Raw genomic sequence first — 27587 nt, 5'->3', positions numbered from 1 at the left:
CAATGAACAATGATCAGATTAGTAGCAGTGCTTTGTCTGGTGCTTGTTGTCAAAAGTAATGAGATCAAAAGGGTTGAATGCCGGAAAATTTGTGCGATGCAGTGGGATGCAAATGTGTTTAACCGAATTTCACTTCAGACAGTAATTTCATTTCTTAGTATAATCTCGACAATATATTACGGGTTTAACGCCTTGTTGAGAGACTGTGCCTGAAAAGCCTTTGAAGAAATTAGTGCTACCAGCCCAGTAGCTCAGTCCTGTGCCATCATAAGAAGGCAGTATTTTTTTAAGGATGCTTGCCTTGAAAAGGAGAAAGAATTTCTGAAAGTGGGAAAGCACAGGAAGAAAACTGGAAAAAAGAAAACAAAACAAACTAAACCAAACCACTTGTAGCGATTTGCATAAAGGTCTTCAAAGAAGGACAGAGAGAAAAAAATTCAAGGGGGTTAAAAACTGTACTCTGCTTCAAAGGTGTTACTATCTTGTTGCAACTACCCTGTGTAGTGGCTGAAAATGTCACTTTGTTACCGTGCCTTCAGTTTAAAGACTGTTAAATTTCGCAGTATGAGGAATATATAAAGGCCGTGTTAATATACAGTAATTCAGAAGATACTTCTAAATTTGACTTTTAGAAATAATGTTCACAATCTCTTCCTCTTTTGGGGCTTTATTCAACTTGAAACTTGGTATACGCAATAAACCCCCAGTACCGCACTCTATACTACCCATCAGGCTGAAAGAAGAATAACACGCTGCATTTAACTAACACTAAAATGCAAACTGGAAAGAGACTCCTTTTCTTAGACATTATGTAGACACTAAATTACGTTCTGATGACCTGATAAACTCACATCATAAAGGGCCCTTCGATGGGGATTTGTGTGAATGTGTTCCCAGGGAAAAATTGTTACCAGAAAAAGAGGATGCCAAGGAGATGAAATGCACATGCCCAGAGGTGGCCTGAGAGACGTCTCCCCTGGACTGATAGACTCTGGAGACTGTTCCTGTTCGACCTGTAGTAACTGATACAGCTGGCACATCGAGAGTTGACGAAATCATAGAATGGTTTGGGTTGGAAGAGACCTTAAAGGTCATGTAGTTCCAAGCCCCCTGCCATGGGGACACCTTCCACCAGACCAGGTTGCTCAAAGCCCCATCCAACCTGGCCTTGAACACCTCTGGGAACAGGAGCATCCACAGCTTCTCTGGGAACCGGCACCCAGGAAGGACTGACAACAAGCAGGTTGTGTAACACAGACTGCACCGAGGAGGGCGGCAGCTGCTATTTGCAGAACTGTACAGGCACTCGTCGGAGCCATCCCCAGCTGGGGCAGCGGCCTGCGCCCTGCTGCCTCCTGCGCCACAGGCTTCCGGGGGATGTACCGGCCCTCCCGGCCACCCTCCACCGACCAGCAGGCCGCGGCCTGTCAGGGGCACGGCCCGTCCCGCGCAGTGGCCATCGAGGCCGCCACCCGGCTGCTTCTCGCCGTTTCGGCCCCCAGCCCCCGCGAGGGTGCCCGGAACCCTCCCGGGTTTGCCACGGCGGCCGGCTCCGCTGAGAGGGCCTTGGCGGGGCCTGGCGCGGGAGGGGTCCTGAGCGCGGTTATGTCCCGCCGGGGGCGACGGGTCTCGCCGGGAAGGGGCCGCGGAGCAGCAGGAACACCCCAAACACCCCTCTGCTGCACGGCCCAGCCGCCCCCGAACGCGCCAAACACAGCCCTGGCCCGGCCCGGCCCGGCCCGGCGCCTGCGCAGCGGCCCAGCCGCCCGCCCGCCTGCCCCCCCTCGGTGAACAGCGCCGTCACGTGAGCGGCCGGGCCCGGCGCGTCGCCGCTCGCCTGACGCCGCGGGGGCGCGCCTACGGGGTAGCGGGCACGCGGCCGGCAGCGCCAGCCGAGCCAAGCCGAGCCAGGCCGGGCCGGGCAACCTGGGCCGGGGGAGGGTGGGGGGAAACCCGCGCCCACCCCCGCTCCCACAGGCCGTGGGGCTCAGCGCGCCGCCCTCTCTCCTTCCTCCGCGTCCTTTCTCCGGGGCAGTGCCGGGCGGCGGAGCAGGGTGAGTTACTGCCGCCGCGACGCGGCAGGTAAAGGGAGAAGGTGGGTGGTGTGGGGGGGGGTGGCGGAGGGGACCGCCGCGTTGCGCGGCCTCGCCCTGCCTTCGCCGGGGCGCGGCGTGCGGCGAGGCCGGGCTGGGCCTGCCGCGGCCTGGCTTGGCTTGGCTTGGCTTGGCCTGGCCTGGCCCGGCGGCAGGGCCCAGCGCTGCGGGTCGGCCCGGGCTGGCCGCGGCCTGCTTCCGCCGCGGCGCCGCCGGCACGGCCTGGGCGCGGAGGCGGCGCCGCCGGTCCCCACGCTCTGGCTGCGGGCCCTGGGGGGCGCTCCCCAGGCGAGCCCTGCGCTGCCCCGCTCCCCCCTGGCGCGGCCCCGCGGAGCCTGCGCTGACCTTGCGGAGGCTGCGCCCCGCGGGACCCGGGCCGGCCAGGCCCCGGTCCCCTCGCCTTGCCAGCTGACATGGCGTTCTGGCCCCGGCCTTGCTGCCTGCGGCGGCCTCTCCCCTCCCCGCCCGCCCCGGCGTCCGTGCGGGACCCTGCGGCAGGCTCCCTGCCCGGGGCCGGGCTGCTGCTGGCTTTCCTGCACCGCCTTCCCTGGCCTGCGTTTACTAAGTCTTGCCCCTTCTTGGCAGCGCTTGTCCCTTCCCACTTCGTGAGCCGCTTGATGCCTTCTTGCCCCTTACAAACCCGAGGAACAAACACCAATTTAGACCCTGCTGTTCTTCCTGCTATTGGTCTGACCTGTTCCGGGCTCCTCCTCCCGTCTCTCAAGCTTAGCATCATCAACAATTTCTGTGTTTAACTCTTGTGTATAGTACCCACTCTAGGAAGTGCGGGAGAAAATGTGGTCACCGGTGGTACCCGGGGGATTCAGCATCCGGGTGGTATTTCCAGATCCTATTCTTGAATGAGGTGCTCTTTCTGAGGCAATATGCCCACGCTTCTTGCTTGCTACTGGAATGCAAATAATTAATATCTATAAGGCTTTGGAAGAGCCATTGCTCATGTGATTGCGAGTGTGCTTTCTGTATGGTCTGCACAATGAAGACCTGTTATAGCCGTGAGGTGAGGACTTGGAAGAAGAGCACTCTGTGCAGTGTAGGTTGAGTTAGTAAAAGTAGCCTGCGGAATGAAGCACAAAAGTGAGGAAGGGAAGAGAAGAACATGGGATGACAGCAGCTGTACCATACAAATTGTAGTTGTGGTGTTGTCTTTTATGTGGCAGTTAATCCATTATGTAATTTCTATACATTTGCTTTCATAAAAATGTATGCTAATGTCGCTAAAGAGTGGAAATATTGTAGGATTAAATGTAAGGATGGTAAACATATGGCATATCTTTAACACCGCTAATTCATGGCTTGTTTTGCTTAATAAATTAAGGTTTGGGACACACTGTAAGGGAGATCTTGAAAACCTGGATTTTATGTTTCTTGGAATACCTTAATTTCGAGTGGTCTTTGCACTTATTGCATAGCCCGCAATGAAATGCTACTCAGCTCTCTTTCTGCTTTACCAAGTAGCTTCTGCTTTTAATTTCTGTAGTTAGCTTTAAAGGTTACACATATAAATATGGAGTTCTGAACACCTAGATTTTTTTTTTCAGCTGTCATTGTCTGTTAGTCATTCAGTTTTTATGTGCATTTTACATTTGCAAACCCTCAGGAATTTCAAGCAGCTGAAAAGGCACCTGACTACAAACCTTGTTGGCTAGATCTAATTTAATATAATTAACTGAAGTAGTTGAATACAGTGGTAGTGTGTTACTAAGAAAGAAAAACCTCTAAAAAGTCTGTAATTATTATCTGTCATGCTTGTGTGACCTCCTCTTTTTAGAAGGCTTAATTCTACCTCATGGAGTAAATAGTATTCGTGTTGTGCAAAGACCTGAGCTGATGTATGCTATATGAAATTTTTTTAGCTATTATTTTAATATAAGTTTGTATTTTAAAAAAAATAATTTCCTCAGTCAACTTAAATATTATTAAATCCAAGTCTTAAAAAAAGTAAAGGGGGATAAATTATTTGTGGGAAATTACAAACTTTCATTGTTTTATTATGTTATTCCGGCATATTGTGTCAGAACTTTTTTATGGCAAGGCAATATTTTTGAAAGGTAGTATTTTCAAGTAGCAATGTCAAAGTCCACTGAGTTGGGATGTGAGTGTTCATTATATAGCAGCAAAAAGTGAAAAATACAGACAGCTTATGACATTGTCCTGGTCTGTTCCTGAAAAATGGAATTCTAATGTGTGTTTCCAAATGAATCATTATCAGAGAGACAATGACAAATTAAAAAGGTATTACAAATGAAATTTTTCTGTTTGGGGTAACTGACAATTGATCAGTGCAACCTGTTACACAGCTTAACATTTATACTATGTTCAAGATGAAAATATTTGAACCAATTCGTGAGGAACTTGAGGGTGGAAAAGAGTTGAAGAGCATAGCATGGAAAAATAATCTGTCCTTGTGTTTTTCTTTTCAGGGAAATGTTTCTTGGTAGAGAACTTCCAAATTCTAGAGGTATATGCAGTGATGGATAGATTACTAAAACAATATAGAATTTCTGATTATGTTTAATTTTTGTGGGATTCAAGAGTAGTCATTAATTGGACAGTCCAGGAAAGGAAAACAATCTACTTTACAAAATACATTTCAAAGATTTCGCAAAGACTTTTTTTGTGACAGAACACAACTTCTAGTGCAGCACTTTGTGCCTCTTCTAGCTGTAAAGTAAGGGTGAGGAATGTTTTTTTTTTTTTTTTTTGTTTTGTTTTTTTTTTTTACGAGAGGTTGCTGTGTTCAAAAGAGAACTATTAAGTTGGTTTTCTGTGCTGTAATAATTTAATCTTGTATGATTAAGAAAAGGTTTCTTTGTACTTTTCCTGCATTTCTTTGCCTTATAATTAAATCATTTGTTTGAAATTTACTTTTTCTTCCTGTTCACTGAAATGATGTACAGTTCTGGCTGGTGAATGTAATTCCCTTGGACAGTGAATGTTTAATAAAGAAAATACCTTGAGCTGTCTGCCCTTCTTTCAAATACCGTGATAGCAAGTAGATTACTACTAGTAGTAGCTTACTACTTGCAGACAGGATCTGCTCTGTCAGTGAGGGGAGCAGCATATACCTTCAGATTATAGGTAGACTTTGGAATGTGGTTTTTTGATGTGTCAGACAATTGAGATTTCAGCAGCAGGGTGATAAGATTTGGGTCAGTTGGTGTCTGAAGACCTTAATGCGAGTGGAAAAATAGTGTAGAAGAGCTGTTTAAGAATGAATGAAATGCTCAGATTTACATTTCTTGTTCTTTGATCTGTGGCAAGGCTTTGGTCTAAAGCTAGATCTATAATTTTAAATGAGAGATTAAAATAATAAATAAGGGATTTAAATAAGGGAACAGGTGGCATATGGATACTTACAGGTTGATGTTTCTGGTGTACAGTTTTTGTCAGTATACCTGAGCCTCCTTTACAGCAATACTGGTGTTTCACATAAACCTGTTGAGTACGTGTTGCTGTTAGGCAGGTCTTTGACAGTGCCCTGTTTGATGGGAGGTGGTTGAAAGAGAGGGATCAAATTCGATTGTGCTTAAAGGCCAAAGCTCAGCAAACCATATTCCATCCAAGTGTTGTGGCCTTTTTGGAGGAAGGACATTGACATTTTCTTTAACAATTCTGAACACGTTTCTGTGGCTGTGTTGCAATTCAGATGCTTATAAATCAAATTGCTTGTCCTGTCAACAATGTTTTGTCAGTTAATGTAATTCTTGAAGTCTGCCCTAGGTGATGGGACTTGAGCCAATATGAACCAGAGTAGAAAGCGCGTTGGTGTGAGAGTTATAAAGTTCAGATTTTGTTATAGACTCTGCCATTGATGCACTGTCTGGTATTGATTTCCTTTTTTATCCTATGATGTGTTTAGACTGTGAGCTCTGTTGGACAAAATCTGTTACTGCAGAGGACCTGGGTCTCAGTTGTGGCTTTTGGGTCTGTAATATCCATAAATGTTGTAAGAATGAATGCAGCTTCGAGTGCTTAAAATATGGACACGTGGCAACTTAGTATTACTTTACAGTTAGGTGTTTATGACCTTGAACTGTAAGATTTTGTCTAAGAAGAAGGGGGAGGATGGTAGTAAAACTTGCCTGTGTCAGCATCAGCACTTTGAAGCGACATTGGGTAGGGGGGTAGTAAGTGTCAAGGTACCAGTGAGCACATGGCGTGGTCCGACATCCCAGCTCTGGGGAACAAAGATAGACATTTGGTACCTTGAATGCTCTTCTTATGTACAATAGTTACAAAAAGACTCAGGGAAGGTATTTTTTTTTTAACTGCCTGTGTTGTTAGCTAACTTCATGTCAATTAAGGTGCAGTTTCCCTCTTTTGCTGTGTCTTGGTTTGAGGTAAAACAAAACCAACTTTCTGTTCACTAATTTTACTTCTTAGCTAGGCCTCTTCTAAGTCTCTGAAATTAACAGTATGTTGTGTCAAAAATGGTTCATTCTCAGAGTGGTAAGACCAATGTTTACAGTTTGTGCCAAGGAATAGTAGGCAGGGAGGCTCTTTGTTATATTTACTGCTATAACAACCAAGGCCAGCTAATTTTGTTATTTGCCCTGTTGGAGGGTCGGAAATGGAAAAGCGTAGAGGGGTCCCACCTGCGGGGAGGAGCGGAGAGGACAGGTGACCCAAAATTGACCAACAGGGGTATTCCATCCCATCTGCCCCATGCTCAGTATAAAAGCTGGGGGATCAAAGGGTCAACTTTTTTTCTTCAATGGCTGATGTCCGAGGAGGACCCTGTCTGTTCATCTGCCTCTGATCCCGATCTGTGTGTTCCTGACTCCAGCTGTGGAATCCATTGCTGAGTCCAGTCTGGGACCTCCCCAGTGCCTGCTGGTGACGTCATCCTGGGAGCTTAATACAGTTTTGTATATACTGTTGTCTATTTAATTATTTTCCTTTTTATTTTATTATTAATATTTCATTAAAGTAGTTTAGTTTCTTCTAAATTTGTAAATCTCTCCTCTTCTCTGTGTATGAGAGGTTGGGGGGGAGCATCTGTTGCCGGCTATTGGACAATTTGGCCAAAACCATGACATGCTGAAAAGTTTTTGTCAGTTATTGTTACTTACTATTTGACTCCTCTGTGACAGTGCTGAGTCAGCGTTTCCCTTTTGACATCGAAGGTGCTATTCATCCTTTTCTGACCAGTGTTTATTACTACTACTTGAAGAAATAAATATGATATGGATTTTTTTATGGAGCCTATTACTGTTGTTATGACTAGTCCTTGCTCTGTCATCTGGTGTGGATAAGCTGAAGGAAGGTGTTTACAGGACAACAGACCAAGTCTTCTGTCTTGAGTCTTGCAATGTTTCCAATATTAGTTCAGTCAATAACTAGATTTACAAAAGCTTTTAAAAGCACTAGCCATACTCAGTGAATTGGAAGAAACAGACATTAATCAGGAAGGTACATAAATGAAATGGAAGGAATTGTAATGTTACTATGCTATCTTCAGACTCACTGATTTACGTAGGTCAATAAAGTAATGATTTTTAACATCTAGGTTTTTGAGTATCCTCAACACCCCACCCCCACCCCCCCATCCCCTGCCCTTTGTTGCCAGTTTGGGTGTTGTTTGGTTTTTTTTTAAATTTCTTTGTAGAAGTATTTTATTTTTCTGAAGCCCAACTTCTGAGGACTTTCATAGACCAGATTTCTTGTTACATTGACAATCATTAAAAAGACAGAAACTTCTGTTTTATATTCTTAAGTTTAACGTTTAAGCTACTACATGAAAGTCAAGTTTAAAAGGTAAATTAAAATATGAAAGTCACCCCCTGGACAGAGAGGGGAGGTGAGAAAGTAATTACGGTGAATGTTATTTAAAAGTGTGAAACCTAACTTTTGTTTAATAAAATAAATGGTGTAGGAGTACTATTAAAACTGCATAAAACATATGTAAAGGAAGATAATAAAATGTCAAGACAAATTTATCGAATGAAAATCCAGATATGTACTTGGAAGTTAAACACTTGCACATACCTGGTGTTTAAGGGAGACTTAATTTAGAATGCACTCAAAGACAGAGTGTGCTTGGCCTGTACATCAGCTAAGAAACACTCAGAATTTCTACTGGTATATACAGTTTGTGATCGCCTCTGCTTGAAGTAGATTTTAGATAAGATGGTGGAGACATGCTGATGCGGTTGGATATCTCTGCTAAATTGTTTTGCTCTGTTCCAATAAGAAAATAATACAACAGGAACTGAAGTAATTTTTAGCTGCTTTCACAGACAAACTAAACAATGAGAAACCATAAAGATGCACAATATCACTCAACCAGATATTAGTCTTCCTTCCCCTCTAAGATTAGTTTGAAAGGTTGTGCTTGTTGGAGAGCTTAGTTTCTTCCCTTAGCAAGTGATGGTTTTGGCTATTTATCTTTTAATTTTGGAAAGTCATTTGGAACTGCTAGACATGTAACAAAGAAGTAGTAAATGCGGACAAGACACAAACCTGCCATATCAGATCCTACAGCATGTTTATTTCATACTGGGATTTGAGGTAATATTATGACATACCTAGCTTAAAATAATTCAACAACTGAAAAAATGAATTTTATAAGCTGGAAGACTCAGACTGAAAAAGAAAGTGGTGTTGAGAACATGAAGAGATTTTTATGGTAGACATAATGTGGGAGAAATTCTGGAATTCATGTTTGACATGCTTTTTCTCTTTAATGGGATTGTTTTTAATGATGGATCACTTAATAATGAAAGATTTTAGTTGGTAGGTTACTTTTATGAGTACCTATTGTTACAGTAGCGAGCTGATTGAAACAAATCAGTCTCAAAAGTATAAGAGAAATACACTTTTATATAAGGAGTTGTAGACAATGCTCTCTATACCTTTAGCTTTTCTTGATGGTCAGATTTCATTGCACCCACATGCTGTATTGTGTGCTGTAGCGGTCTCAGTGCATGCCCTGATGGTCCAGGAGCCACTGGGTGGGAGAGGTTCCATGGCTGTCCAGACTGAACCTGTCTGGGGCTTCCTTCTCTGTCATTTCCTCCTTTGCCTCGTTCATGAATTCCTGACTTCTCGCTTGTTCTCTATACTCAAATGTTTTCGTGTTCTGTTGCTTCTGATTAACTACGCAATGGGAAGACAGTTTTGAATTGTTGTGCGATGGGAGCATGCTTGATATGTGCAACTTTGCTGTGGGTGATGCCAAGCCACTAGCCTTTAGGGTTCAAGTGAAGGACACAGCTGTGTTCCAGGGGAACAATACATTCCTCCTCCAAGCGGTTAGAGTTATCTTTGGAAATAAGTGACTGTGAAAAACTTAACTGTATTTTTACTTATATCTCTGGCTATTTTTCCTGATGTTGAAATGTTTCAACTATAAAATAAGCCATTCAAAATTCATGCACTTTAGGGATTGTGTAAGGGAAGAAATTTCTTTTTTTTTTTTTTTTTTTTTTTGAGCAACTGTTTCTAGCAATCAGCTGTCTAGCAAGAAGTGTATCTTTCATTGTCAGAGGCCACAGATTCTACGCTTCACGTGATAGTTCATCTAGTAAGGCTAGAAATACTTTTCTAAACTAGGTACTGTATAAGTTATACAAAGAATTGAATAGTATTTTCTTGAACCAGATAAAGCAAAATCTTAATTCCATGTACTTCAGTGGTATAACCTCTCTAACTTTTAAAAACTGTAGAGCATAAATTCTTCATCTTAGATTTTGTAGTGGTAGGATTTTTATGCAAAACGGCTTTGTTTGTATCCTTATAATGACTTTTTAATGCAAAATTTTTATAGAATTTATATTTGATCATAGACTCATGCTCCAGAAATAAAATTATCATTAAAATTCCACTTTATTTTTCTCTAATAGCTAGTTAGGTGTTAGTAGTGTTCTTGGTGTTCTGAATGTCTGCTTAGGAGCCTCGCAAAACTCTAGATAGTCTTTTTTCATGACATTGCTGAAGACAGAGGTTAATTTCTGTCAGCAGCAGTTTTTGTAGCAAGGGCTAGCATTCTGCTTGAGCTTTGCTATTTAACACTGATCTTAGTGGAATGCTCAGCTCTGTTGGTAGCAGCAATGTTTTAAGTAACAACTGTATAAATGTTCCCCTCCTATCCAGAAAAAAACCTTGAGAGATATTGTTGTAAACGTGTTCAAAGCCCCTGCCACTCTTTTATATTTAATATTGGGTACAAAAGATTTGTTACAGTAATTCATGGGTGTTCTATTGCAGTGTCATTGACGCTTGTTGTGTCAGTGTTCACCATCGTTTTATCCTGTCTGTTACTCTAATATTTGTGTGATGCTAATATGAAAAAACCCTGTCATTACAGGAAGGTGTTTTAAAGTACCGGATTGTGGCATCTGTAATTATTTCCATCCTTCGAGCCACTGCAGCTCTTGTAATTCATCCCGCATAGTATCAGATGGTTGTAACCACATGGCATAATAAAAATAGATTATACGGTGCAGCATAGCACTTCCTCCATTAGTTTGCTGCTTTATTTGTTGCCAAATTTGAAAATTATTTTGAAAACTGCAAAAAGAATAGTTGCTAGTGGGCATGGTGTATATGTAGATGCACTGCATTGCTTGATAAAAATAGTCCATTTTTTGGTGTAGAGAGCTTTTAAATTACAACATACTTGCTGCTGTAAGACTGTTACCTGCTTACTAAATGCACCTGATTTGGCCTGACTTTCCTTCTTGCTGGCTGTTTGGTCAGTATTGTGTATTAGACTGTTTTGTCATGGTTAGTGTGCAGATGCTGTAAAGGCACCATGGTCTGTAAAGGCATTGTGCCATACCTGACCATTATTTTCTTCTGAGCTGCCCTATGGGAGAAGGAAGAAAGTCTGTCATGTTCTTTTTTAAAAGGAAAAAAAAAAAACCCAAAACCCAACCCAAAACATTTTTCATGCTCACCTGTAGTTTTTGTGAACTTGTGAAATTAAATAAATTACGTAAATAGGGTTGAAATTGTAGCAAAGCTCTTTTATGTCTATGGCTAGGATTTTCCCTGTTGATCATTAAAACAGGAATGTCCCATTAACATGTATAAGGAAGAATACTTACTGTTCTAGTCCGCATGAGTAGGTACTGGATTTATTTAGTGGAAGGTTGATGAAATAGGGATCTAGAAAGTAATTCACGCACTACAACCTCTAAATATCACTCCTCTCCTTTTCCTTTAATTAAGGCATTCATTCAGAAAAAAAATATTCCTGTCTAGTGTGTAGGAAGATGACGATGAAGGAGGAGCAGAAGAGAATGTATGTCCTTTTTCTGTTTCCAAAAGCTTGAATAGCTTTGTGTGTGCCAGAACTGGTCTCCCAGACTTTCCTGTATGCCAAATTAATCCAGGCACTACTCCATTTCTTTGTCTCTGTGACCATATTTGTTATAATTATCTCTTTCCACTCTTAAGTATATGCTTATGTTAAACTTGTGAAGAAACATTTCACTCTACTTTTTTTCCATTCTGTTGTGTAGTTCTACATTCTTATTAGTTGAATCTCTGCTGTAATAGTAGCATTCCTGCTGTATCGCGAAGGAGTGAGTGATGTAGAAAATAGGGAGTCCCTTCTTGTAAAATGTAGGTGCCATCTTTGAATACAGTTTCTTAAGTTTTACCTAAACTTCTTCAAAATTGAAGGTTCTAAAAGGCTCCTGGCCCTTTTGAAGCCAGCTCAGAATTCTCGCATACTTGCTTGAGGTCTGATTTTCGTATAAAATTTCCATAATCTTATTGAATGTAACGATAGTTGAAAAATAACATAGATAAGACCTTACTGTTTAAAAATAGTTACTTGCTATGAAGTATTTGTTAGTTCCTTTATGAACGGAAATATAATCCTCCTCAGTTTTGGGACTAGTATGGCAGGCTCCGGAGCTTTCTCAGCTCCATTGATTTTAGTGGAAGTTGATCTCACATTTTTACATTTAAAGGTAAAGAAAGATGTGCCCTTACAGTCCTGCTAACCAGGTTTGCTTGTTCTTTATTTCCTCCTCTCTCTGTTGTCCCACCCCCTCGGGTTGGTTAAGTTTTAAACAAATTCTAGAAAGGAGGTGTTTTAGTTAATCCTTGTTATGCACACTCTGTAGAAGTGGCAGCACTCTGAGGGTGATAGTGGAGTTTATATTAACTTAGCATGGTATTTCTTTTAAAGATAATCAGTTAGAGAATTGATTTGTAGATATGCAGTAGGCCGCACTAAGCTATAAGCAGGTTTTTTTTTTTTTTGGTTACCATTCTAAAATATCTTAATCATTCTTTATAAAACACAAGAGCCAAAAGAACTTGCTGGTTTCTTAGGTGTTTTACAATTTGTAGCTTATTTTCTTATGGTATTTTTCTTGTCTTTCTATAGGGCTGAAAGACACACAGGAGTCTTCATGGATATAGTTGATACATTTAACCATTTAATTCCTACTGAACACTTAGATGATGCCCTATTTCTAGGATCCAACCTGGAGAATGAAGTCTGTGAGGATTTTAGTACAAGTCAAAATGTCTTAGAGGATTCGCTGAAGAACATGCTCAGCGATAAGGATCCTATGCTAGGATCTGCAAGTGCCCAGTTCTGTTTGCCTGTTTTGGATAGCAATGATCCCAATTTCCAGATGCCTTGTTCAACAGGTAAATGTTACAATTTTTTAAGATTACAATTTAAAATACAGTTATACTCTAGTACCAACCCTTTTTTATAATGTAGAAATAATAATTTGGGATTTCTGTCTCCTTCCTGCCCTTTTTGTTGTGCTGCTTACATGCCTGGCATGTAAACTTTGTGCAGTTGTCCTTAACTTCATTGCGTAAAGATAGAGGAAGGCTCCTGATCTGGATCAGAAGTAATTTAGGCTTTGTCTTGAGTACATGTAAACTATTCCCTATTAAAGTTGTGATTTGTTTAGTGTAAGTACTGTGCCTGATCAGTGAAGTTGCTAGTTGTCTTCAAAATATGTAATAATTCTGGGTTAGCACTAGGAGCGTATAAGTTGTACAAATAGCTGCTCTGACTTCAGCGTTATTTTGTTAGTGCTAGGTGTTCTGGTACTGCGCTGATACCGGATTCTGGGTGCTTTGCTTTGGTTGGCTTCAAACTCAACCTTGGAATGATGACACAATTCTTTTTTACTGTTTGGAAACACCTGATCTGTAAACAGTTTAGAGCAAAGTTTAAAAAAAATAATCTTAGGAGTTATGGAGTAGTTTTTGAAGATTAAAAAAAAAAAAGGGAGATCTAGTCCCTAAAATTATTTATATTGGTTGGAATAGTTACACTGAATTTGATGTAAGAGACAAAAATATGCTCTAATTTTTTTTTTATTTGAAAGTGTTTTTTTTTTTTTTAAATGCATTTTTTAGGGTCTTTACTTAAGAGTGTTGTAGATTAGTGCAGATAGCTTTGATGATCTCAACATTTAATTTTTTTTCTAGTAACTTTTATGAGCTGGTTGTGAAAATCTTGATAGTTTCCTTAATATAGTATGGATTTCGTTTCTACTAACAGACTAAATTCTCACCTTCATTAAATTAAGTGGTATTACGACATGGAAAACTGTAAATCAAAGATGATATTGACTGAGGCAATGAAAAAGTGAACTACAAAGTCAAAACAAGATATTTGATCTTTTTACTACTTCAGTAGAACATTATTTGAGGCCATCGTTAATGTTTTTGTTTATTCTTGCCATAGTCCCTATCCTTATACTTTTTTGCCTGTAACCCACCAAACAAAATTGTATCACTTTTATTGTGCCCAAGACTGTACAATGTACACAACTAAACCAAATTCCTCCTCTTTAAATTTTGTATTTCCTTCCATTTAAACAGTGATGTAGATTCTTGTTTCACACCACATCCTGTGCATCCTCCGGTAAACCTATACTGCACTTAAAATTTTTGAATTAACTCATAGCATTATAGCTGGAGTCACAGGGAGACTTGAGGCAGCTTTTTGTCATACTAGTTGGATATTTCTCCTAAAAGTGATCAATAGTGCAATAATTAATACTGTTGATCATTAAATAATCACAATTAATTTTTGAAGGTTGCTGTCCATTAAAATAAGTGAGCTAACTCATTTACTTGGGGGCTACTATTTCAGGCTGTGCGAAGGAATCAAACATAATTTGATTTATGTTGAGTTAATGAGTTTCATGTTTTGTTTGTTTGTTTTTAAATCTGGAAGCAAGAGCAGAGCCACATTTTACTAAGTAAATTAAAGCATGCAATTTGGAATTAATGTAGTGGGTATCCCAAAGGACATGAAGTGTTCTTGCTGTTGCTTGTTCTTTGTAGGTCTTGATAAGAACTGTCCTTATTCTCAGATGGTAGCACCACAGTATGTATTCATAGTTTTTTTTAGTTGGCAGTGATGATTATCAGTGTGAAGCAAAAATTCTTTGCCTGTCTTTCTTCTGTGAGTATTAATCTAGCTCAGGTTTTATTTAATTTGTCTGAGACTGTTGGTGGTCTAACACAGTTTATATAGTCTCCTGGTAAGAATGCAGTAGTGCAAGATGATAGTACCCTTGGTAAGAATTACCCATACAAAGGCTGTTTTTTCCAGACAGTATGCATGGAAGCTTATCTCTAGACCAACATCAATTTGTCTAAAAAAGAAAAAGCAAAAATCTCCCCACCAAACTTGCCTTACGTACATCTTTAGAGCTACGACACCATTGATGTGTCATACAGAATGATAGGCTGCTGTATTCTGATCCTTCCAGTTCTTTTTTTTCCTCCTCTGTGGGGGATCTCACTATGAATTTATTCTGTAGTGCATTAAGCAGTATACAGTAACAGAACAGTTGGTTGTTGGCTCCTCTTTTAACCTTTCACTAGGGTTAGAAGTGTACCTAGAAAAATGTATATTCAGTAAGGTTTTAGTAGTTTTTGGTACAATTGTTGTTATCTGTTTATGTTAAGCAGGGCAAGGCTGAGGAAATACTGAAACGGTAGATGGTGGTGTTTCTTAAACTCTTGATTTCATTTCTGGAGAAAAGAGTGATTTTTTTTCCAGAGGTAAAAACTTTATTTACTACAATTTATTTTAGACCTTCAAACAGTGGTTTACATTATCCATGCCTGGACTGTGGAACAGTTTAAGAAAAGGAGTAAAATGCTCATGGAAGTTAGGCCAGCAAAGGACAGATTCATCACGCTTGCTGCTCCATGAATAACTGGAATGCACTCTGTTCTGTCCAGTTTTCAAAGTGGTGAAGATTTCATGCTTCAGATTGCTGTGAGCAAGCTGAAGAGATAAAGGTAAAAACAGTTGGACTGAGGAGGTGATTTGGCTAAAATGGTATTAAGCGTCATAGACAAAATGGAGGAGCGGGAGGCATGGCTCACTAATACTTCGAGAGCCTGGTTTGAGCAGAGTTCAAGAGTATTTGTAAACCTATGCACAATGCAAAATACTATCATTATATGACTTCAACCCAAAGAACTTGTACCATTTCTTATGTGAACACGAGTACATGTGAGTGGCAGCAGCTTTGAGAAAGACTTTTTTCAGGCCTGCTTACCAGCATACCAGATTTCTTAGGATCATGACAACATTTTCTCTGTTTTACTTTGGAGATCAGGTCTTTTTGTCTAAACCCCTTGTCTGTTGCTCTTAAGTTGGTTTTGAGTATGGGTTTGTTTTCTGCTCTTTTTATTACTGCTGCATTGACATTAGTTTGTGTTGGGTGTTATTTACATGCCTAATCCAAAGTTATTACTCATCAACATAGCATCTGTCTTGCTCAGCTTTAGGGTGTATATTACACATAATTCACCATGAACTAAGCTTTTTGTTAATACTAAGCTCTTTTATGGTGAGTTACCACTTACCTGACTGTATGTGATAGATACTGATAGCAATTGGCTGTACGTCCTTTAAACAGGTAAAGTGCTTGTCTCTAAGACAGAAACACAGATTTTTGTGAGTTGAAGCTTGATTTCTAATCACACTGCTTGTTAGAGGTATCTACCCAGAAAATGCAAAGTTTTAAAGTTGGATTATAAATGCTTCTCTGGGGGACGATGGTAGCATAGCATCATAGAATGATTTGGTTGGAAGGGGCCTTTAAAGGTCATCTAGTCCAACCACCCTGCAATGAGCAGGGACATCTTCAACTAGATCAGGTTGCTCAGAGCTCCACCCAACCTGACCTCATCATAAAAAATGTCCTTATATCTAGTCTGAACCATTACCCCTTGTCCTGTCTCTACAAGGAATACTAAAAAGTTTGTCCCCATCTTTCTTATAAGCCCCCTTTAAGTATTGACAGGCCACTATAAGGTCTCCCTGGAACCTTCTCCAGGCTGAACAACCCCAACTCTCTTAGCCTGTCCTCATATGAGAGGTGTTCCATCCCTCTGATCGTTCTTGTGGTCCTCCTGTGGACCAACTCCAACAGGTCCCTGTCTTTCTTGTACTGAGCATCTCGTGATCAGCAGTACTGGCGTGTGACAAATAGCAAGGAACATGAGAATGGATGTCTGTTGACTATCTGTTGATAGGAAGAACTGTACCAGTAAAGCAGTCTCATGGCCTGAGTCCAGTTTGTGCCGGATCTAAATGGTTTCTTCTGTTAAATGACATTGTTGGTCTTTCTCTAGTCGATGAGCTTGCTGTGTAATTGCCAATGTGTAATAGAATGGGGTTGTCTTGTTCAGCTTTGATTGAACAGTTACTTGTTTGGAGAAGACAAGAAGATTCTTTCCAGGTGATCCTGGTAAAGACTTTAAGCAGAGGTAAAAGTAACTTTTTCTGACTTTCACAAGCTGGAAAGGGCATGGGTCAAATTAACAGATGTTATGCTGAAATCCTTTTAGGATGTGTTTGTGGAGTGACTACTGAACTGTAAAGGTGTAGTTGGGTTGCTGGTTTGTCGGGTAGACTGTGCAGATTACTGCTCTTACAGCACTGTTAGGAAGTTTTCTGTTATTTCGGTGAATCAATGTACAAGCTATTCACAGATCTTATTATTCACTGCAGCTCATAGGAGCTTAGCAGTAATGGAGGCCATTTACTGTCCTGAAGTAGGTATCAGCAGAAAGACCTAGTGTCAATAGTGGAAATAGATATAACTGCTCACTTTGCGACTTAAAGGCCAGAATTTGACAAAAGGAGGCTTTTCAGGATTAAATGAAACCCAAGTTCTTGAAACAATCAAAAGTGTCCCATATCATGTTTTAGGCGTCTCTGTGCTTCTGTTCATCAGTGTGGTCAGGCAGCTGTTCTTCCAAGAACTGAATGATCAACACAGGAGGGTAGGTTATGTGGAACAGCTCTTGGGCGTCTTTAATGTTTGGGTGGTGTGGGTGGGTGTGGATATGTGGGTTTGAGGTTGCTTTTTTTTTTTTTTTTTTTAACTTTCTGAGCAATTCCTTGATCAGAAGCGGAAACTGTGAAATTTAGGATGTGACGTCTACTCATGAGAGCAACGCCTTTTTTTCAACTTTAGATCAACTATTGATAGGTTTTCTGTTTTGTTCTGTTATTTCTTGCTGGAAGCTTATCCACTAATTGATAGCATATAGCATAGCAGGTCAGACTGTTCCCATGCCAATGAACTAAATAACCAGCATTCATACTTAATAGGTAATTCTCAGCTATCCGGAATTCTGTAGCTTTTCAGGATGTTGTTTATTCAGGCAGTCTGATTTATTATACATGTAATAGAGGGAATGGAGTTTGAATTGCATATAATCTGGAGACATTTCTGGATTTCGTAACAGAATCAAACTTTTAACCAATTTAGTTTATGGATATGTTCATCAAATCAGGTATTTCTCATAAATGATGAGGAAGACTGACACTATAAGAGTGTGCAAAGACTGTTGGGGACATCTTTTTAATTGCCCTTTTTTTCCTTTCCCTCTGGATTGCTGCTGGGAAAGCGTATCCCCTAAGTGCAGTTTGTTCTTTCTAGTTTTAGCCTGTGTTTTCGTGAGTACTGCTGAAAGCAGCATTACCTCTGCTAAAATTGTGATCACCTGCTGAATCTTTGGAGCCAAACCAATTGTTCTGACAACAAATACTTTTCTTTAGCTAGTGTCCTGTCTGACTGTGTTAGCCATTTCAGGTTCTTCTCACTAAAGCCAAATGTATGTGTTATTTTTCCTCCTGCACATGAAGTAATTTTGAACGTAACCTTCGGATTGCAACCCAAAATTGGGTCTACAGTTGTTTCTCTTGGTTTTCTTACGTCTTTATGCCTTCCTTCCTCCAAGCTGTCCATGCGAACAGTTGCACAGTGTCTTGTGACCAAGGTATAACTCTCTTGTGTAAAATTTAAATTTACTATATTGATATTATATTGAGACCCTGCAGAATGTTTATTTTGTATGCTTTTCTGTTTGTAGGTAACAAACTACCAGGTGTCCCCATTTTAGGTCCTTCTGAAGACTGTAGTTACTCATTCCTTTGGGTCAGTTTTACATTGTTTTATGGATGGAGAGGGGTTGGATCTGTAATAGGATTTGCAAGGCAGTTTATGTATTTATCAATCACAGAGCTCATCTAAAGGCTCATCTAAAGTGTGTTCTTATGTAAGTTATATCATCAGTTGACCTAATTTCTCTTGAAAATATTTTTTTTTTCTAACTGAGCATTTTTAGTTGTTTCTTGAACATATGCATCACAAATGTCAATAGGAAAAAGGTTTTAATATAAAATATACTATCTTCATTTATAGTCTTGAGACTTCATGATAATTTCTCAGTGTGTATGTTTCCTTGCCTTACTAGAGTTTATTAGCTCTTCTTAAGGCTTACCTGGATATGTGTTAGTTACTGCTTTAGACTGTTACTGTTCTTTTCATTGAAGCATAATGTTAGGTTTTTAACATAGTAGAAATTTTAAAATGTTCAATGTATAACTTCTGATGCTTGTAGAATTAAAATATGGAATCCACGGTGGATTTGATCAGTCCCGCTGTTAGCATGATTCAGGTGAATGTAGCAACAACAGTGGAGCTCTGTTCCATGTGGTTAGCTAAGCAAACGAAAATCAGGGCTAACATCTACATAAAAGACTTGAGGCTTACCTTGACCACTGTGTCAAAAACCTGAGTATTTCTGTCTAATTTTGGCTGAAGATTATCAAGGGAAGATTTGTAAATTTCAAAGATTTTGATGATGTTTTTAGGGGTATTTTCTCCTCCTTCCCTCCTCTTCCCCCAGCGAGTAAGTCTTGTTTTCCTCTCTTTTACATTGCTGAAGAATTAAAAAAAGGGTCAGGCTTTTGTTTTACTGCATGGAAAATTTTACTTTAAATTTGCAAGTAAACTGTTTTTCCTGTATGTTACTCTGTTATTGTAAAACATATCTAAAAATGAGTCAGCAGCACAGTAGTTCAGAAATTTAAGTACTTTACAAGTAATGGAGAGACTCAAAATAGTAAGTTGAAGCCCAGTGGTGCCTCTTCCAGTATGAATATGTTGAACGTGATTCATATTTTCCTTATTTACAGCTTGTTCATTTGTACACTGGTGTACAATTTTTCTATTTAGTTATGTTTTTTTTTTTATTTTTTCCTTCTATCTTTTATCCTTCTGTCTTAATTTCTGTATTTATTACTGAGATAATCCTTAGGTATTTATTACTAAGGTTACCTATATCTCTTTCTTCTTAGTTCTGTCTGGTTTTGCTTTTGTTGGTTTACTTTTCCCAGTGCTGTTTCTCTGCCTCCACTTTCCTTTCATAATTTAATGTCCTGGTCTCCTCTGTATCTATTACTATTCTCTGTCACTTTTTCTCTTCCCAGCAGGGTGTGTGTCGAACACTCCTCATCCGGGGGCCTCATGGGGCTGTACTAGCTGAGTTATAGCTCAGGTGGTTTGAAATTAGCAAGATTCTGTGCTTCAAATTCCTCTGTAAAATTAAAGCTACAGCACAGAGTCTTGTAAGTATGAAAATACTTTAATTCTAATATTTCAAACTGTCTGTCAATAGTAGACTGATTGTGTCCCTTTTGTTATTAACTCAGTAACTTGAGCACGAACATTGTAAAACCTGAGTCTCTAATGGCAGCCCTGAAATCTGCTCCAGAGCTGTTTCAGAAGTTGTCTGAGTAGTTTTTATTTGTCACGTTTTCTTCTGTAGCTTAGTAGTTTAGTTCTACACTGAAGAAACAGAAGAGGATCTGCAGGGTGTCTCCTTTCGTAGAATCATAGAATTATTAGGGTTGGAAGGGACCTTAAAGATCATCTAGTTCCAACCCCCCTGCCATGGGCAGGGACATCTCCCACTAGATCAGGTTGCTCAGAGCCCCATCCAGCCTGGCCTTAAAAACTTCCAGGGATGGGGCATCCACCATCTCTCTGGGCAACCTGTTCCAGTGTCTCACCACCCTCATGGTGAAGAACTTCTTCCTAACGTCCGGTCTGAATCGTCCCATCTCTAGTTTTAATCCATTCCCTCTGGTCCTACCGTTACTTTGTCACAGGCTGTTCCCGAATACCGGTTCCACGTTTTGTAGGAACACCCTTTAATGAGAACACTAATACCAAAGCGCAGAGCTGTTGGGAGGACATAGTCTTTGAGAACATGAGAATGGGCAGCTGGAGTTAGGGTGAGGGCCCACCTCGTTGAGTTTTCAGTCTTGGAAAATGGCCAGTGTTAGATATTATGGGGATAATAAAGGCTAACAGGGCAGTTACAATGCCATCTTTTTCCCAGTATGTAGCTTATATAAGTGATTAAGGAACATTTGGATGAGTGGAGTAAGACCAGCATTATCAGTCCCCTGCAGCTTGTGTATGGTATCTGTGTATGTACATATACATACACAGGCTAAAGGTGGCTCTGTGGATTGGAAAGCAAAAACTGCCAGTAATTTCCAGAAACACACTTCTCCTGTAAACTGATGTATACAACGCAGTCACTAAAAATTATGGTTAAAATAAAATGAGTAACAATAAACTGTCAGCCCAAGAAACTCCTAGCTTTCAGCTCCTGACAGCCATCTAATTACGGAGGTCCAGAGTGCCGATTACCTGGTGCCAAGGTCAGCCTTCCTTAAAAGGCTGTTTAAAATCTTTCTAATATTTAAACTTTAAAATTAACAGGTTGGTTGGGTTTTTTTGTTTTGTTTGTTTTTTTTTTTCTTCCTGACAGGTGATTGTGGATTGATTTAAAGTCTTGATAGACGTGATTTTTTGTCACTGTTTGGCTTTAGAAGTGTTTCACAACTTCCAATTTTTATTATTTTAAAAGTATGCTCATTGTTGTAGTGCCTTCACAAAAGCATTATGTTTTTTAAGTTGCAGTAACATCAGACTTGAAAAGGAACAGGAATTGACAGATTTTCTGACAGTCTAAAAATTCTAACAATTCTAACTTCTTGCTTATTTTGATTTCTAAGATAAATTTATTAATTTAAGTCAGTTGTAAATAATTGTTAGAAATTTTTAGATATCTTATTTCTGTCATGTGAATTAGTTTATCTTGAAAATGCTTCTAGGTGGGTGCCTGACTAGTGACAAATAGGCATACTTGGTGATTTGGAATATTTGTCAGACCCTCCTACGTGTTCTGTGAAATCACTTGGGTATTTGGCTTGATCTCACAAATTTCGCACCCACAGGGACCAGGATTCATTAATCACACATAGGATCTTTGGGATAGGAGAGGCTACCATTGCAGAACCTATCTTAGAGAAAGTGAGGAGAATGGCTGGTACAGTGGCCTGACTGCCTCTTAGGAAACCTATTTTCAGGAGCAACCTCTGGGATCCTTCGCAGGTTAGTGGAGGCTAGGAATTCAACAATGTTCTCTGACTCTCCTGGGAGACTAGTGCATGCTGCACTCAATGCTCTTCCAAAAAGGGATTTGCAGATGCAGATACATGATGTGGGTGGGACTTAGAGTTTTAAAATTGTATCCTATGAGAAAACTGTGATTTTAAACTCTTTGCACTTCTGGATCAGCTCTTTCTGCTGTTTACCTTTCTTCACTTTTTCTTAGGTGGGAAGGGACAGTGAGGAACAGCTGATCCTCTAAGACTGGGGACCTTCCTGTGGCAAAAAAAACCCAATAAAAATGTGAGTCCACCAAAAAGCTCTAAGGACTGTCTACAGAAATTTTAAGCTTTGGGTGATAGCTTCTTCTCCACTGAAACTGCCTGACATGGGAATTTTCTGTCTTGCCTTTCTTCATTTTTTTTCCCCCCCTTTTGTTTGTTTTTAGATGGCCAAATTATGTATTTTCCCCTGTCTCTTCCCTGTCTTGCTTGCCATTACAGCTGCAACATTTTTTGATCATTTTGTTTTAGGCTCTTTCTTGTTTGTTTGTTTTTCCCAGTTATTGGTCTGGATGATATTATGGATGAAGAAGGAGTTAAAGAGAGTGGTAACGACACCATTGATGAAGATGAGCTTGTTCTACCTAACAGGAGTTTGAGGAGCCGTTGTGAAGAAACATCAGTCGCATCACCAAGAAAATCACCACGTTTAATGGCACAAGGTGATCATTCAATAGGTGATGTGTTTTTGCACGTTTGAGGTCAATTGAATTTTTATAATCTCACACCCCCAACATTTATAGACTTAAAGTAAAGCTTTGCTATTTGGTTGTGTGAATTCAAGTACAGACACTTCCTTTTTTACAAACTGGAGATAGATATTGGCATCCATAGGGTACTACTCAATTTGAATTCCTCTTCATTAAATATTTGGTATCTTCCTTAAGGACCGCAGGCCATAAACTCATTTTTTGAGATTGTGATCCTTTTACCTGCATCAGATTAGTACTGAGGTTCTTCACCAGCAAAAGCATATTGTATTTGCAAACAGCATTGGAGTATTAGGTTAGCATGGCTCTTTATTTTCTGTTACAATTTTAATTCTATTTATTTTTATTTGTGTATTTTTTAATTTTAAATTACGTTATAGTAATATCTTAGTATGCTTAATAATTATCTTAATGAAATATTTAAATTCTGTGTGATAGCTAATTGATTATAGTTAGGCTTTTTCTAACTTGTTGAACTGATGGAGTTATTGACAGTTCTGCGTTTTCCCCACCCTATAGAGTAGGCTGAGTTAAAAAGATAAAACTACTCAATAGGGAAGTCAATTTAAATAAGAACCTGTGATACAAAGCTGGTGAATGTGCTTTTTAAAAATGCATTGGAATGGTTTCTTGTTTAGAAAATGTAAGAGATGTTGTCAAGTCATAATGTGACTCCATCTCAAATTTGTATACTGTCTTCTCTAAAAGCTATACTCTAATCAAAATATAACCTGTGCAATTTTTACTTGAGGTAGAAAAAGTTGAGTGGTAGAAAAGTAGTGGGTTTTGATTGTCTTTTTATCATCACTTCTGTTTTATATATATTATTCAGAACTTTTATCGCCATTAGAAAAATGTGATTTTACATCCAAACTGTGTCAGTGTAAAATTGAAATGCAAGCAACTTACAACGTTTTAAAGTAGAGAGAGCTTGTGGGGTTTTGTTTAAGTTTAGTAAACAACTAAGTTTTAAGTTCTTTCTGTGTCCAGTAAGCTAAATCAGGCTAAATCAGTTCTATTCTAGGTAAGTCTTGTGTTTGGAAAGAGGAGGATGCAGTATGCCTAAGACATTTTCTCTTTCCCCTCCTAGAACAAGTTCGGAGTTTGCGACAGAGCACCCTGGCCAAGCGTTCGAACGTTGCACCTCCTGTTAGTACCAAGAAATCATCTGTAAAAAGTGGATCTGCTCCAAAAACTGGACAGAAACAAGAGAGAAGTCCAGCTAAAGAGACGGATGTCGCTGCGCCCTTGAAAACAGAGCAGCCTAAAGAAGTTAGGCGTAGTACAAGACGATCAGGACAGACAGAAGGAACACCAGTAGCAGTAACAGCATCCCAAAGTAATACAAAATGTCTTCCTGGTCCCGAAGAGGTGAACGAAATAAAATCTGAAACCCTTAACCAGGCAAAAGTTGAGGAAACATCCCAAGAGTTAAGTTGTGCTAATTTAGCAGGAGCCTGTTCTCCTTCTCCTGGAGAATCAAAGGAAATAACAGAGGTTGCAACAAAGATTGAATCTGGGAATGTTGAGACAGTTTGTTCAGTCTCTGCAGATACTGAAATTACTGCAGTTAAAAATGAAGCAAATGATGTGATTGATTCAATGGGCTCTGAAACTTCTTCAGGAGAAAAGACTGAATATAAAACAGAGGAACCAGAGAAGAAAACAGAAGAGCATGATCAAAGTGGGGTAACTGGAAAAGCTAATGATCCATCTAGTGTTTGTGTGAATCCAAGTGAAATTTGTGAGGCTGCTTCAAATTTGTCCAGCTCTATAGAAAAGGGGCTTGACTGTAGTTTAGGTTCCCACAATGTGGAAGTTCCTGATGAAAACACATTGTCAGTAAAAGAATGTGTAACAGAACCTATAGATGATAAGGGGGTGGAGAAAACTGTAACTTCATCTGAGAAACTATTGGACAGTACAGAGTTTAATAATAAAGACTTGAAAAGTGAAGAGTTTACTTCTGCTGACGCAGGAAATAGCATTTTAGATAGCACTGTTCTTGACCAAAAAAGCCAAAATGTAGAGCAGCAGATCAGCAGTACTAAAGTAGAAGGCCTTGAGGCATCAAAATTTCAGGATGATGATAAACAAATTAACATTTCATCAAAATGTGAAAAGAACATTAGGCCCCGGCATAGTAAATCTATAATACAGAATAAGCAAAATCTGACTGCAAGTACTCAACAGAAATCAGGTACAGTGCAACAAGAAATAACACGTTCAAGAACAAGAGCTGGTCTTACTGTTTCAGGTCTTCACAGTCCATCTTCAGCAAGTCTGAAGCGGAATGCAGATGAGCAAGAGAGTCATCAGCATCCAAATAATCCAGTTAAAATTAGGAAGAAACAATCTGATCTGGGTTTGAAAGCAAGGAGCTCCGTTTCAGGGGTGACCATAAAAAAGCAGACCAATACCATGCTGAAGAAAATACCCCGAGTCCAGGCTTCTGGGCAAGTACAGAAGTCATCGATTCAAAGAACAAGTGAGAAATCTCCTACTCATCAAAGCTGTTCTAAAGACACCCACCACTCTGTGCATCCCTTATCAGGGCATGTTTCAAATCTTGGTCAGAAGCAAACCCAGGGTCAGAAACAACAGCTTGCAACTGCGCTAAAAACGAACAGCTCCACAAAGGAAGAGGCAGAGTCAAAAGATCCCCCTGTTGTAGAACATCTGAAGGAGGATGATAAAGAAAAAAACAAGTCAAGAAGAATCGATAAGAATCTCCAACCTCGCCAGAGAAGAAGTAGCAAAAGTCTTTCACTTGATGAACCTCCGTTATTCATTCCAGATAACATTTCAACTGTTAAACGGGAAGGCTTGGAACATACCTCTGCTAGTGAAAGCAAATATGTTTGGGTGCCCAACAAGCAGTGTGGCTTTTGCAAAAAGCCACATGGCAACAGGTGTGTGTGGCTTTGTGTCTGAAGAATTTATTACTCGTCTCAGAAGATAATTTTTTTCCTCTTTTGCCAAATGTTTCATACTGCTGGTGCCAAAATGAAAAGGCATAGCCTTGTAATGAAAGTGGGTCTGTTATACTGTCCATTAGTTTCCTTTGCACTCATACACTTTTTTTTTTTGTCTTTAAGTAGAGCATTAGAAACTAGTTTGGTCAAAATATTTTACTAGAAGTGTTTTATTATATCAATATATTTTTTGAGGAATGTATAATTCTGCTATGCTGTTAAAATATGTACTTTAAACTTGACTTTTTTTTCATAGAAAAGAAATGAGACTAAGATGTCTGTGTTCCAGATTGTCATTTCCTTATTTCCGGAGACCTCTTTAAGTTGAAGGATCACCATCAACAAAAAAAAATATCAAATAGTTGTTTGCACGTGACTTTTATCTGGTAGAAGTGTGATTCCAATACTTTTTTTTTCATAATTGCAGTTTTACGTGGCAGCCTTTTTTTTTTTTAAATTCATTTCAAATTAAAGATGTTTCTGATTGATTCTTTGCTTATGTGAGAGAAACTTTTAATAGTAATTTTCAGTGAGTGTGCTTTAGAGCTCCGTATATCAGAGTGAAATATGGAACAATTACCTTTGGTGCCCGAGTTCTTTATAGCATTGATTTGTATATAAGAGCCCTTGTGAGTTTTATTGACTTACATCATATTAGAAAAACAAATACATGAAATCCATTTACTGTGCAGCTATAGTAACTGCATCAATGTGGCCTATTAAAAGAATTAAGGCTAGGTTTGCTCTGCCTGAGTGGTGAGAATTCCCCAATTGAAGGGGCACTCAAACTTAGTTCTGCGTGCTTTTGTGTGTTATTGTTGTGTGTTTGTTTTTTTTTTTTTAATTTTTATTGTTATGACGGTCCCTTTACCATTTGTACCTCTATAATAGCATTTAGTTTTATCCAGTGTGCATTTCCTTAGTTTTTATCATCTCATATGTTACCACAATGGTAGAAGTACATGGGTGGCCTGTATTAGAATGTATTGTTTAAATTCAGAAAGGCTGCTTGCTGATACAAAAACGCTTATGTGGATATTTTTAAAGCAAAATATGCATATTGGGAGTTTAAAGTGCTTGGTATCTGTTAAAAATTCAGCTTTGAGTTGAACTCTTCCTATTTTCGTTGTGGTTTTGCAAACATTCTATGGGTTTTCTTGTTCTGAATGTTTTGTTAGAGTTCAGAAAGTCTTGATTTTTAATACTAAATTGATCTAGACAATACTGGAAAGATACAGCAGTGAGGCAGAACTAAATCTCCTTATTTTAGTTTATAGAGTCAAAGTAACACTATAGGAGATATACGTACTATGCATTGATATAGGATTAAATGCGACGAACCAGTTTTGCACCGCTAGCTCTTACTGCTGCTAGAAGAATAGTATAATGCACAGATCACCAGCTGAGGTCGGATTGAGAGCGCCTGTGAGTTGCCACAGATGGTGATTACTGGTATCCTCGACTTTGTAATGTCAGTCTTGTTAAGATTTTTTTTTTTAATATGTCAGTGTAACAAAGCTGTTGACGCAGCCATGAGTTTCAGCGGGAAAAGATCAGATTCACTAAATGTAGAAAGATATTTAGTACATAAACACAGAATTCTTGTATATAGAATGTGACTGAGGCACACTAGTGGAGTGAGGAAGCTTGCAGTATGGAGCCCCATACTTAATAATAGAGAACTTAAGACTGTCAGTCCAGCGCTTTTTATCATCGCCATTCTAAAAAATGAAGTTTAAATTTGTTCAGATTAATTTATTTTGTAGTTGTATGCTGCAAATAAGGAGTCTTTCATGTGATTCATGTGATGTCACTAAGATACAAGAGGAAGCAAAACTTGGGGGTTATAATAATTGGTGCAAGAACAAGAAAACGTTTTCAGTGCAGTGAGGAAAAAAAAAGCAAGCTTAACATAGAGTTCACTTTTATCACTTGGAAAAACATCAAAACTGCCGAAATTTACTGTAATGATAAGGTGTTTTTTACATTCACTTTGTGGATTGTTTTT

At 39.4% G+C, this 27587-nt stretch overlaps 1 protein-coding gene across 10 annotated transcripts in view; it reads left to right on the top strand.

The window, feature by feature from the left end:
- The first annotated feature begins 1813 nt into the window (after window positions 1-1813).
- Window positions 1814-27587, top strand: part of PHF3 (PHD finger protein 3) — a 53121-nt gene continuing 27347 nt past the window's right edge. Inside the window, exons 1-4 of one of the 10 annotated variants that reach the window (XM_063330259.1) lie at window positions 1814-2054; window positions 12460-12728; window positions 22395-22556; window positions 23695-25516. In XM_063330259.1, coding sequence (XP_063186329.1) covers window positions 12485-12728; window positions 22395-22556; window positions 23695-25516 — 2228 coding nt within the window. In that variant the 5' untranslated portion in view covers window positions 1814-2054; window positions 12460-12484. Of the gene's footprint in view, window positions 2055-12459; window positions 12729-19860; window positions 19996-21082; window positions 21100-21141; window positions 21161-21698; window positions 21836-22058; window positions 22136-22394; window positions 22572-23694; window positions 25517-27587 lie in introns of those variants that run through there. The other 9 variants (XM_063330258.1, XM_063330262.1, XM_063330267.1 and 6 more) reach the window with 9 other exon arrangements.

Source organism: Chroicocephalus ridibundus, chromosome 3 (genome assembly GCF_963924245.1).
Source record: "Chroicocephalus ridibundus chromosome 3, bChrRid1.1, whole genome shotgun sequence".
NCBI lineage: Eukaryota > Metazoa > Chordata > Aves > Charadriiformes > Laridae > Chroicocephalus > Chroicocephalus ridibundus.
This window is presented reverse-complemented; position numbering and strand designations above follow the sequence as displayed.